We start from the raw sequence: 13,559 nt of genomic DNA on the forward strand, positions 1-13,559 counted from the left end.
TTCCTGTTAAAGCGTGTAAAATCGTGCTAGAGCGTGTAAAATCTGCTAAAAAAACGGTTTTTTAAAAAAAGTGCTTTATTTATTACTGCATCAAAGCATAAAAAATCGTGATAAAATAGTATAAAAGAGTGCAAAATCGGTTTAACGTGTGAGAAAAAACGTGTTAAAGTGTGCAAAAGCGTGTTAACGTGTGAGAAAAAACATGTTAAAGTGTGTTAAAGTGTGCAAAAGCGTGTTAAAATGTAACAAAACGTGCTAAAGCGTGTTAAAGTGTGCTAAAGCGTGTAAAATCCTGCTAAGCGTGTAAAATCGTTTTAAAAAAAGTGCTTTATTTACTACGATGTTATAAAATATTGTAGATTATTTAATTTACTTCAAATTTGCCAAATATACTGTTGATGTACTACGAATAGTTTAAAAGTTATAAATAATTCAACGAAATAATGTACTTGTATCAGTTTTCATAAGTTATTGGAAATTTTAGCACCACAAAGTTGATGGATTTAGTTTTGTTATTATAAATTAGATAAAATTTCATTATTACCCTTAAATCTTTTCCATGAAGGACCAAATCGTTCCTTTTGGCCTTGACCTGGACATCAATTCCGACATGTCCTGAAAATTTACCAGTTTTTAAATCAGGAGTCAGGAGCAGGTCGTAATGAACAGGTTTTACTCCTTCTGGAAGCCTGTAATCTATCTGAAAAAATAAAAAAATCAAAATTATATAAATTTTGGGTACAATAAAAAATAACACATTTTATACAATTTATTTTTAAAATAAAAAATAATAAGCAAAAGTCTTGGTTTAATATTTGTACTAATATCCAGCTTTATATTATATATCGCATTATTTATTATTTAGATTATTGTATATATTATATATTTTTATTATTTTTATTATTTAGCTCAAAGTCCAAATTTTATATTAAATTTTAATTAGACCCCCACATAATAATCGAATGGTTTAAAATTTATAAGGAAAATATATAGAAGTGTTGCTTATTAGCAAACATATTTTATAATTTAATTTTCAATAATTATTTTAAAATATACCAAGTTGCTCTAGGTTAATATTATGTTAGACAATATTGTAAATTATATAATTTACTTCAAATTTGCCAAATATACTGTTGATGTACTACGAATAGTTTAAAAGTTATAAAAAATTTAACGAAAAGTGTACAAAAAAGTGTGTAAAACTGTATCAACGTGTATAAACTGTATCAACGTGTATAAACTGTATCAACGTGTATAAACTGTATCAACGTGTATAAACTGTATCAAAGTGTATTAAATTGTATCAAAGCATAAAAAATCGTGATAAAATAGTATAAAAGAGTGCAAAAACGTATTAAAGTGTAAGTAGAAGCGTGTTAAAGTGTGCAAAAGCGTGTTAAAATGTAAAAGAACGTGCTAAAGCGTGTCAAAGTGTGCAAAAGCGTGTTAAAATGTAAAAAATCGTGTTAAAATGTAGAAAAACGTGCTAAAGCGTGCTAAAATGAGTAAAATTCCTGTTAACTATATCAAAGTGTATTAAATTGTATCAAAGCATAAAAATCGTAATAAAATAGTATAAAAGAGTGCAAAAACGTGTTAACGTGTAAGAAAAAACGTGTTAAAGTGTAAGTAGAAGCGAGTTAAAGTGTGTTAAAGTGTGCAAAAGCGTGTTAATGTGTGCAAAAGCGTGTTAAAATGTAATAAAAAACATGTTAAAATGTAGAAAAACGTGCTAAAGCGTGTTAAAGTGTGCTAAAGCGTGCTAAAATGAGTAAAATTCCTGTTAACTGTATCAAAGTGTATTGAATTGTATCAAAGCATGAAAAATCGTAATAAAATAGTATAAAATAGTGTAAAATCGGTTTATCGTGTGAGAAAAAACGTATTAAAATGTAAAAAAAACGTGTTAAAATGTAGAAAAACGTGCTAAAGCGTGTTAAAGTGTGCAAAAGCGTGTTAAAATGTAAAAAAAACGTATTAAAGCGTGTAAAATCGTGCTAAAGCGTATAAAATCCTGCTAAAAACGGGTGATATCGTTTGAATATACGTAAAATCGTTTAAAAAAAAATGCTTTATTTATTACGATGTTAGAAAATATTGTAGATTATTTAATTTACTTCGAATGTGCCCAATATGCTGTTGATATATACAAATGGTTCGTTACAAGTTATAAATAATTCAATGAAAAAATGTACTTGTACTAAATAAATATTATATCCGCTTAACAATTTTGCAATGTTCAATAATTATTTAAAAATATACAGAGTTGCTCTAGGGTAATATAATGTTATAAAATATTGTAAATTATTTAATTTACTTCAAATTTGCCAAATATACTGTCGATGTACTACGAATAGTTTAAAAGTTATAAATAATTTAAGGAAACAATGTTAGACGTTTCACTCGCACTCTTCTTCCGCACAATTCATTCGTGCATTCATTTATTATAAATCTTGTAACTTTTAAAATAATTGTTTGATATAAATACAATATTCTAGAAAATTGTTCAAAATTGAATAATCTAAAATATTTTCTAACATCATAATGCCCTACAGCAACTCGGTATACTTTAAAATCGCAACTGAAAATTGGTAAATGCAAAATTACTTACTACCCCAGTACCAGGATCTTCTGTGGTTTGTATCGGTTCATTCGTCGTAGTCGGTTTATTTGTCGGTTTATCTGTAGGTTTATCTGTAGGTTTATCTGTAGGTTTATCTGTAGGTTTATCTGTCGGTTTATCTGTCGGTTTATCTGTCGGTTTATCTGTCGGTTTATCTGTCGGTTTATCTGTCGGTTTATCTGTAGGTTTATCAGTCGGTTTAGCAGTACTTTCATCATCATCATTATTAATTTCATCAGAATACAAAACCGACAAAGTAATTGTCGATATAGCCAAACCCACGACCAAAAAACCCAACAGCAAAGTCACTTTCGAAACCATTTTTTGGACACTTTTTATACCACAAAAAAATTGCAAAAGATATTAGAAAATAATAACATCCATGTAGTTTATTAAACACTATAACACATTCCTTAAATATTATTTTTATTGATAAATTTTTAATAAAATTAAAAGATGTGTCCGTTACATCAGTACTGATGTAGAACTAAAATTTAATAATCAATCAATTTAATTCGATCACTTATTTTTGCTTGTCACAGTTTTAATTTATTGCTAAAGTAATAAAACCTGTTTTTTTCTCAAATCTTATCTGAGATTAAAATTAAGAAGTTAATACTTTGTTTATTGAGATAAAATAGTCTGTATTATATTAGGAGTTACTTCAAGTTTAATATTAAAAAAATACAAAATTATATAATAAAAAATATTAAATTTATTTATAACGCCTGGTAAAAATTTTAATTTAATCATAATCAATAATAATAAATATTTCAGGTCATAATAATTAAATTTTTCTTTAAGTAAGTAAATACTTATGGTAGTGAATTTATTTGTAACTTTTAAAATATTTGCCTAATATAAATAGTGTATTCGACAAATTTATAGAAAAATAAATGGTTTATAAATTTTTCTAACATTATAAGACCCTACAGCAACTCGGTATACTCAAAATTTAACTCAGAAAATGACAACCATTCTCTAATACAAAATATGTATAATCGACGAGTCGGACATTTATTCACAAAATTAATCACATTAATTCACAAAATATTTTTCTAATATAAATAGTATATTAGTCAAATTTGTTTAGAATTAAATTATCTACACATTTGTCTAACATTATAACTCGGTATTCGATAATTTATAGCCAGAATTATTTTTTTTTTGTATGGGTCAAATAGATTCCATGTTTGACGTATAACTCTACCTATAAATTTACTTGAATCAAAATTTAACCTCACCTTAGGTATAGATCCAGGTTTATTTTCAAATTGAGTAAAATACAAAACTGCTAAAGTAATTGTCGAGATGGCCAAAACTAGGGCCAGAAACCCTAAAATTCCTACTGCTTTTGAAACACACATTTTAATAAAAAAAATAAAAACTTAGAACAAAAGTCTTTGCACTTATATAAATAACATTGTAAATAATTATTAATTTATTTTATTTTTATTATTAGAAGTGATCTGTTACGACTAAAAACTAGTTTCAGACTGACTTTATGAAAATCGAAGACAATGACGATTAGTTTGTAGAAAAAAATGTAAATTCAAGTATTTTAAGTGGCCTGATAAGCAAAAGTGACTTTAAAGATTATGTAAAGTGCATTCTAAAAATTCCTTAAACGATAAATAAATTTGTATCTAACAACTGTATTATTGTAATACATTAGCAATTTAAAAAAATACTTATTTATAATAACTTCTTGATATAAAGTAAATAAATCATATTTAAAACTTGAAGTAAAGTTTTATATCCAATTTTGTTCTGAACGCAAAATAATATGTTTTATGTATTATTAATAAAGTACTAAAATATTTTTTTATCTAAAATCTGGTCTTTTAAAGAAAAAAATCTACATCACAATTGAAACCTGAATAAAATCTGAATCTACCTTAGAAACTTGATATTGATTTTTTCTTGAGAAATAAAACATCTCACAAGTTTTACAAAAATGTTTGTAATACAAAATTAATATTATTACTATCATTATTATTATTTGTAAAGTTTAACAATCTCTGTCTCAAGTGCAGATTAAAATTTCCTTCTTATCAAAGTAGTCTTTGTAATTTAAAAATCCAAAATATTCAAAAAGATTAAATAGAATTAGTTTTGCAATGATGGAATAAAGGAATCCCTTGGAATTATATTAATGATAAGAAAGATAAGCGTTTAAGATAAAGATAATTTATAGTTAGTGATAAGATAACAGTGGAGACTAAAAGAAAATATAGTGACAAATAATTTAAAGTGATATCAGCAAATTTTTGGTACTACCCCAAAAAAATGTCTAAAACTTTTTGAAATTTGAAAATTATAGTTTACTATTTGAAAAAAAAATCGAAATGAATATCAAATTCGTAATCTACTTCCAAAGACCTATCAAATGATATGTCACGTGGCATAAGTGTCCAAATTTTGCCTATTGGCAAGTTGCTAAATCAATCAAAATTTTCTGTTTTAAATAAACGTACATTTAAAAGAGAAAATTTTGATTGATTTAGTCTTAGATATTTAATAACTCAAAATTTTCTTAGAAAACTTGCAAATTTTATTATTTGACATAATAGTAGGCACATTAGAGAATATTTAGGTGGAATTTCAAAATTGTATTACAATCGGTTTGTCCTGAAGAGCTCTCCAAAACAACACTTACTTCTACAAGATATGTTAAATGTACGTTTTGCCTTAGATATGTAATAACTCAAAATTTTCTTAGAAAACTTGTGAATTTTATTATTTATCATCATAGTAGACATATTATAGAATATTTGAGTGGAATTTCAAAATTGTATTACAATCGGTTTGTCCTGAAGAGCTCTCCAAAACAACACTTACTTCTACAAGAAATGTTAAATGTACTTTTCAGCCTTAAGATATGTAATAACTCAAAATTTTCTTAAAAAACTTGTAAATTTTTCTTAGAAAACTTGTAAATTTTTGTATTTGTCATTATAGTAGACATGTTAAAGAATATTTAGGTGAAATTTCAAAATTGTGTTGCAAACAGTTTGTCCTGAAGAGTTCTCCAAAATCTATTTGGACTTACGTCTACAAGAAATGTTAAATGTACGACGTTTCATCTTAGATATGTAATAACTCAAAATTTTCTTAGAAATCTTGTAAATTTTATTATTTGTCATTATAGTAGACATATTAGCGAATATTTAGGTGGAATTTCAAAATTGTATTACAATCGGTTCGTCCTGAAGAGCTCTCCAAAATTGATTTGGACTTACGTCTAGAAGAAGTGTTAAATGTACGTTACGCCTTAGATATTTAATAACTCAAAATTTTCTCTAAAAACTTGTAAATTTTATTATTTGTCATTATATTAGACATATTAGAGAATATTTAGATAGAATTTCAAAATTGTATTACAAACGGTTTGTCCTGAAGAGCCCTCCAAAATTGATTTGTCTACAAGATGTGTTAAATGTACGTTTCGCCTTAGATATTTAATAACTCAAAATTTTCTCTAAAAACTTGTAAATTTTATTATTTGTCATTATATTAGACATATTAGAAAATATTTAAGTGGAATTTCAAAATTGTATTACAAAGGGTTTGTCCTGAAGAGCTCTCCAAAACAACACTTACGTCTACAAGAAATGTTAAATGTACGTTTCGCCTTAGATATGTAATAACTCAAATTTTTTTTAGAAAACTTGTAAATTTTATTATTTGTCATTACAGTAGACATATTAGAGAACATTTAGATGGAATTTCAAAATTGTATTACAAACAGTTTGTCCTGAAGAGCTCTCCAAAATAGCACTTACGTCTACAAGAAAATTTAAATGTACGTTTCATCTTAGTACTTCCTAACTAGGGAATATCTTTACAAAATTATTTATAACTTTTAAAATATTTACGCAAACTAAAAAGTGTATTTAAGAAATTTGTTTAGAATTAAATTATCTAAAAACTTGTCCAATATTATAAGACCCTACAACAACTCGGTATACCCATAATGAGCTGTATTAAAAACCAAATAAAAAAATTACTCAAATTGTGTAATAAAATACTTGATACTGGAAGTGTTATATTATGCAAAAAATTATAAGTATTAAATATAACGAGTATTTTTTTCTATATATAAAAATATAATACTATTTCTAATACTGACTTTAAATCGATGTAATTTCATTCCAATGGCCAAAACAATTATAACAGCACAAAAAAGCAAAACATTTCTAACATACATCACTTCAAATTAAATTTTAACAACGAATTTAACAAATTTTAAAACAAATTAAAATTTTCTAAGTCATCTAATTTATTTTTTACACTCAATGTCGATTTAAATAAAATGAAATTGTAACTGGATTAAAATCTAGAAATCGATTTAGTAGTTATTTTGTATAAATTTATTTGGAACGATAACAATTCTGAGTATGGAATTTAAATGCATTGTTCGACTACCGATAAAATGTGTTTATATACAAATATAAATATAAATATATTTATATAATAATAAATAAATGCGTAATCGATATTTAAAATATTAGTATTAGTGTTAGATCAAAGAATTCTGGAGGGAATTTTAAAAATGTTGAGAAATAGTAAGATTCCTCAACATTTTGTGTTGGGATATTTAAAAATTCAAAATTTTCTTAGAAAACTTTATATTTTTAGTATTTTTATTTTTTGTAGACATATTGAAGAATTTTGAGTTTGAATTTCAAGATTGTGGGACAAACCGTTTGTCCTGAAGAGCTCGTCAAAAACAACACATACATCTCAAATGCATTTTAAAAGTACTTTTTGGTCTAAGATATTTAATAACTCAAAATGTTCTTAGAAAACTTATCAAATTTAGTATTTGTCCTAATAATAGATATAATGAAGAATATTTAGTTCGAATTACAAACTCATATTGCAAACCGTTCGTCCTGAAGAGCTCGTCAAAAACCACACTTACATCTCAAATGCATTTTAAAAGTACTTTTTGATCTAAGATATTTAATAACAAAAAAAAATCCTTAGACAACTTAATAATTTTAGTATTTTTGGTTATAATAGACACATTGAAGAATGTTATATGAAAATTTCAAAATTGTGGGGCAAACCGTTTGTCCTGAAGAGCTCCTCAAAAACAACACTTACATCTCAAATGCATTTTAAATGTACTTTTTGGTCTAAGATATTTAATAATTCAAAATTTTCTTAGAAAACTTATCAATTTTAGTATTTGTCCTAATACTAAATATATTGAAGAATATTTAGTGCGAATTACAAAGTTATGTTGCAAACCGTTTCCCCTGAAGAGCTTCTCAAAAACAACACTTACATCTCAAATGCATTTTAAAAATACTTTTTGGTCTAAGATATTTAATAAGTCAAAATTTACTTGAAAAATTCATCAAATTTAGTATTTGTCCTAATAATAAATATATTGAAAAATATTTAGTTCAAATTACAAAGTTATATTGCAAATCATTTATCCTGAAGAGCTCCTAAAAAACAACACTTACATTTCAAATGCATTTTAAAAGTACTTTTTGGTCTAAGATATTAAATAAGTCAAAATTTTCCTAAAAAACTTATCAATTTTAGTATTTGACCTTTTATTAGACACATTGAAGAATATTTAGTTCGAACTGCAAAGTTATATAAGCAAACCGTTTGTCCTGAAGAGCTCCTCAAAAACAACACTTACATCTCAGATGCATTTTAAAAGTACTTTTTGGCCTAAGATATTTAATAACTCAAAATTTTCTTAGAAAACTCATCAATTTTAGTATTTGTCCTAATAATAGATGTATTGAAGAATATTTAGTTCGAATTACAAAATTATATTGCAAACCGTTCGTCCTGAAGAGCTCGTCAAAAACAACACATACATATCAAATGCATTTTAAAAGTACTTTTTGGTCTAAGATAATTAATAACTCAAAATTTTCTTAGAAAACTCATCAATTTTAGTGTTTGTCCTTATAATAGACATAGTGAAGAATATTTAATTCGAATTGCAAAGTTATATTGCAAACGGTTCGTCCTGAAGAGCTCTTCAAAAACAATACTAATAAATAAAAAGTGTTTTTATTTACCTTAATTTTTTTCTGAGAAGGATCATCCCCTAATAATCCTGTTTTTTCACAATAAATAACCGGTTTCACATTACTCTGAAAAAAAATATTTATATTTATAATAAAGTTATATTTAATAAATTATTTATAATTAATTAAAAAAATTTGATTGAAATTTTGAGGTACACATTCAGATTTTTTTAATTGCAATTTTAAAGTTGCTGTAGAACTACATGATGTTAGAAAATATTGTAGATTATTTAATTTTGAACAAATTTGCAAAATATTTCATTAAAATTAAACGTACGGTTTAAAAGTTACAAGAGATATAATACATAAATGCATGAAAGGGTTGCACATATATGAAGTGCAAGTGGATGTTCAGAGGTAATTTTAAAGTATACCGAGTTGCTTTAGGGCTATATTATATTAGACAATAAGTAGATTATTGAATTTTATACATATTTGCTAAATATTGCATCAAAATTAGACAAACTATTCAAAAGTTACAAGAGATATAGTAAATAATTGCACGGCCCTTCTTATAGTTGCACTGTATAAATCCATGCAGAGTTTGTATTCAGTTGCAATTTTTAAGTATACCGAGTTGCTGTAGAACATTTTGGTATAAGAACACATTATAACAATTTCAATTTCCTACAAATTTCTCAAACATTATATTTACCTAGCACAAATAATTCAAAAGTTACAAGAGATTTTTGTATCTCTTACTACTACATAACCTTACTAACCTGTTGGACGTTTGCCATTTTCCTAAAGCCGGTTGTTTGGCACAAACTTTTTTGTAAATTATTTTTAATACTAGAAAATACAACACGATTCAACACACATTTAGAACTAATATTAAATAATCTTGTACATGTAATCATAAGAAGATTTTAAATGATTTGATAAAATATAAACACACTGATATGAGATAACAAAAATAAGCACTTGCAATTGATGGAAATTAAATGAATATGGTTTAAATAGCAGGATAAATTACACGTGTTTTATGTAAAGGTATAAAAAATAATGATAAATGATTAATAATAACACTGCACTTTATTAATTGTACAAAATGTGACCCTAGACCCTAGACAATATAATAAAGAATGTAACAAAGTATGAGGTTATTTTGACAGCTTTGACAGTTTCAACAAGATGGCGCATACATGGCGCAAACTTTAGAAAACTTGAATAAAAATATGAAAGTTTTTAATTAAAAATGTGTAATTTAAATAAGTTTGAGTTGAATTTCTTTAAACAGAAAAATTGTATAATTAAATTACTTAATAGCTGTTCATTTAATGATTTGTACAAAATAAGTTGTGTTTTGACAGTTTACAACGTCATGAAGTTGCATGAAAGTGACTGTTTATATTTAAAAATATTGAATTTAAATAATTTTGTTTTAAAATTAATAAAACAAATATTTATAATATTTAGAATATTAATTATTAGTATGAAACTTATAGTAAAATTATACAGACTAAATAATAGCATTTTATTTTAATATTTTTGTGACAGTTTTGACAGTTGTCAAAAAAATGGCGCTCAAAACAAAAAGTTATATTGAAAAGTGACAGTTTTTAATTAAATAAATAATTTGGCTTTAAATTTTTGATTAAATGAGTGATTTAAACCTTAAATTTAATTTTTGTAGTACAAATGTTGTTAAAAATATAAAATGCACAAAAAATTAGATTTCCATACTGTGTCAACTGTCAAATATATAATCTGAATTTGTTTGGGTAAGTTTCTATTAATTTAATACTTGAAAATATACTTTTACACAATAATACTAATGAATAAAAACAGATTTTGTATCAATTTTATTCAATTTATTAGTTTTTATATTTAAATCACAATTTTCATGTCAAGTGTTAAATCAAAACGTCTCTTATACACTTATTTTATTACATATATGCAATACCACGTTCTTTATCATCAATAATATATAAATTTGCTTTAATTATTCTTTTTTAACTTTTAATTTGTCATGTTTCACTTTTAAATTGCAATTTTCAAATTCCCCGCCGCTTTTTTCAGTCTGAAGTTCGTCATTTTTCAATTTTGACATTTTAAGTAAACATAACCTTTGCAAGAGATTGCAAAAGAAATAATATTGAAACTAATATAATTAGTAGTTGTAAATAATAATTAATTATGTATAAATATAGGATATTAAGGGATTTTGGAAATGTGTTGAAAGTGTTCCCGAAATCTCAAAGGACATTTTGTGATAAAAAGGCTAAACCAGAATATAAAGGTAATAATTGATATATAATGTAGAATTTATTTATTTATTTATTTATTTATAATCAAGCCGTGATAAACAGTACCTCAAGCTTCTGTCATACTTATTCATGACATATACCTAATACTTAATATTTTATATAACTTTTGCTTACAAAATATTTACAATTGTACACTATTTCAACCACCCCTTTTCTAGAACTAATCGTAGAGAAAAAAAGCTCAATAACAACAATAGGCATCAACAGAGCCGAATCTAGAAATTGTGTAGACTCAGCAACAGCTCAAGAAATATGTCGAGCAGTTTTTGAATTTGAAAATGATGCTGAAGCTAAAGTTGCTGTACTATACGGCACTGGGGGAAACTTTTGCTCTGGATACGATTTAAAAGAATTGTGTCATGAGAAAATTAGGCCTGAGTTACTTCTTAACCCTGAAGGAAGCATGGTAATAATAATATACTCATAAATGTATATATATAATATATATATATATATATATATATATATATATATATATAATTGTTTTATCTCAGGGGCCCACAAGGCGTCCAATTTCCAAACCAATGATTTGTGCTGTAAGCGGTTATGCAGTTGCCGGTGGCTTTGAATTAGCTCTAATGTGTGATTTAAGAGTTGTTGAAGACACTGCTGTTATGGGGGTCTACTGCAGGCGATACGGTATATAAACAAAAATAATTTTCTCCATAAATAAAGAAAAAATACAATTTGCTCTGTTTATTACAGGTGTACCATTAATCGATGGTGGTACTGTACGTCTGGCAGCAATGGTTGGAATCTCAAGAGCCCTAGATCTTGTCTTAACAGGTAGATCTTTAAATGCAAAAGAAGCCTTTGAATGGGGCATTGCTAATAGGATTGTTGCTACAGGAACCGGTAAGGAAGAAGATATATATATATATATATATATATATATATATATATATATATATATATCCAAAATAATTACATGAGTCTTTTACTATTCATTATTTGTTTAGCTTTCGGACAAGCCCTACAGCTAGCAGGTTGTCTCACAAAATTCCCTCAAGATTGCATGTTGGCCGATAGAGAGAGTGTTTACAATGCAACCTACAATGCAACATCTTTAAGAAAAGCTTTGGATGCTGAAGTTGAAAATGCAAACTCTGATATTCTACGACAGGCTGAAGAGGGGGCCCAGAAATTCCTTGCAGGTAGTAATATATATATATATATATATATATATATATATATATATATATATAGGTAGTATAGATTACAAAATAGTATGAATATTTTTATCAATTATATTTTTTTACCTCTAGGTCATGGTCGTCATGGTAAATTTTATGATATAACAGAAAAGCTTATTCCAGATTGGGAACAAGAAGAAATTAAAATAGAAAAGGAGCTGGGAAAAGAATTGCAAAAGGAGCAGAAGAAATAAAAATTATGTGATCTGTTTATATTAATTGGCTAAGAAAATGTTAAAGAGACTGCTTATTAATTTGTATTATTAATATTTAATAATGTTATGTATGTATGTATGCTTTTTTGTTAACTGAAAATAAAATGTATATGTATTAACAAATTACATGCTTCTTGTAATTTTTCTGAAAATGGTGTAAACTATATGAAAATGTTAAACTAAAAAAACTTTCTCGAAAACGTTGTAAACTGTATGAGCATGTTGTCAATAGATTCAATTGCAATTTTAAAGTATACCGAGTTGCTGTAGAACTATATGATGTTAGAAAATATTGTAGATTATTTAATTTTAAACAAATTTGCAAAATATTTCATTAAATTTAAACGTACGGTTTAAAATTTACAACAGATATAATAAATAAATGCATGAAAGGGTTGCACAATATATGAAGTGCAAGTGGATTGATACTATATGTTCAGAGGTAATTTTGAAGTATATCGAGTTGCTTTAGGGCATTATGATATTAGACAATATTGTAGATTATTTAACTTTTTCGCAAATGTTGTAAACTGTATGAAAATGTTAAGAACTTTCTCGATAGCGTCATAAACTGTCTGAAAATGTTGTAAACTGTATGAGAATGTTGTAAACTATTTTAAAATGTTGTAAGCTGTATGAGAATGTTGTCGACTGTGTGAGATAGTTGTAGATTTGTGTGAGAATGTTGTGAACTGTATGAGAATGTTGTAAGCTGTATAAAAATGTTGTAAACTATCTGAAAATGTTGAGAACTTTCTCAAAATGTTGTAAGAGCTGTATAAGAATGTCATAAACTGTCTGAAAATATTGTAAGTAATCTAAAAATGTTGCAAATTATTTACAATTTTCATAATATGTTTTAAAGATTGTCTAAAAATGTTATCTAACATTGTCTTGATGATTGTCTAAAAGTGTCTTGACAAAATTTTCAAACAATTTACAAAATTTTCAGAGAATCTACAAAATTTATATACAATTTGCAATATTTTCAAACCAATTACAATTTGTGTGTGAAAAAAAAAATGGCAAAAAAATAAACTTTTTCTTGTGAAAATTCAGAGACAAATGGAAAGTAAGAAAAACAAAATTTTATTAACTTCCCGTAGGGTAAGTTATAGTAATGGGCCGAAAATCGAAAATGAAATTTTTTTCATTTCTCGATGTTTTGAAGGTTTCTGAACATTTTACTGGCA

At 25.9% G+C, this 13,559-nt stretch overlaps 2 protein-coding genes across 2 annotated transcripts in view; one reads left to right on the forward strand and one right to left on the reverse strand.

The window, feature by feature from the left end:
- The window catches only part of LOC113389777, a 10,988-nt gene extending 1,369 nt beyond the window's left edge, over window positions 1-9,619 (reverse strand). Inside the window, exons 1-4 of the mRNA XM_026626785.1 lie at window positions 9,411-9,619; window positions 8,680-8,754; window positions 545-700; window positions 394-403 (exon numbers count right to left, since the gene is read on the reverse strand). Coding sequence (XP_026482570.1) covers window positions 394-403; window positions 545-700; window positions 8,680-8,754; window positions 9,411-9,548 — 379 coding nt within the window. The 5' untranslated portion in view covers window positions 9,549-9,619. The remainder of the gene's footprint in view (window positions 1-393; window positions 404-544; window positions 701-8,679; window positions 8,755-9,410) is intronic.
- Window positions 9,620-10,780: 1,161 nt separating this feature from the next.
- Window positions 10,781-12,389, forward strand: LOC113389232 (mevalonyl-coenzyme A hydratase sidH-like). The gene is made up of 6 exons (XM_026626290.1): window positions 10,781-10,930; window positions 11,117-11,364; window positions 11,453-11,597; window positions 11,664-11,813; window positions 11,918-12,112; window positions 12,224-12,389. Exons 1-6 carry the CDS (start codon window positions 10,828-10,830, stop codon window positions 12,343-12,345), a joined length of 963 nt encoding a protein of 320 aa, XP_026482075.1. The 5' UTR covers window positions 10,781-10,827; the 3' UTR covers window positions 12,346-12,389.
- The last annotated feature ends 1,170 nt before the right edge of the window (window positions 12,390-13,559 follow it).

The sequence above is a fragment of the Ctenocephalides felis genome, unplaced genomic scaffold (assembly GCF_003426905.1).
Source record: "Ctenocephalides felis isolate EL2017-DRISC unplaced genomic scaffold, ASM342690v1 CF-g0.4_SCAFFOLD_03573, whole genome shotgun sequence".
In the NCBI taxonomy this organism is placed as follows: Eukaryota; Metazoa; Arthropoda; class Insecta; order Siphonaptera; family Pulicidae; genus Ctenocephalides; species Ctenocephalides felis.

What these genes read in the sequence shown, in the direction of transcription:
- LOC113389232 (XM_026626290.1), top strand. Translation starts at nt 10,828, where the DNA reads ATGTATAAATATAGGATATTAAGGGATTTTGGAAATGTGTTGAAAGTG. An exon ending in GATTGTTGCTACAGGAACCG is followed by an intron (nt 11,814 to 11,917) that starts GTAAGGAAGAAG and finishes TTATTTGTTTAG; the next exon opens with CTTTCGGACAAGCCCTACAG. An exon ending in GGCCCAGAAATTCCTTGCAG is followed by an intron (nt 12,113 to 12,223) that starts GTAGTAATATAT and finishes TTTTACCTCTAG; the next exon opens with GTCATGGTCGTCATGGTAAA.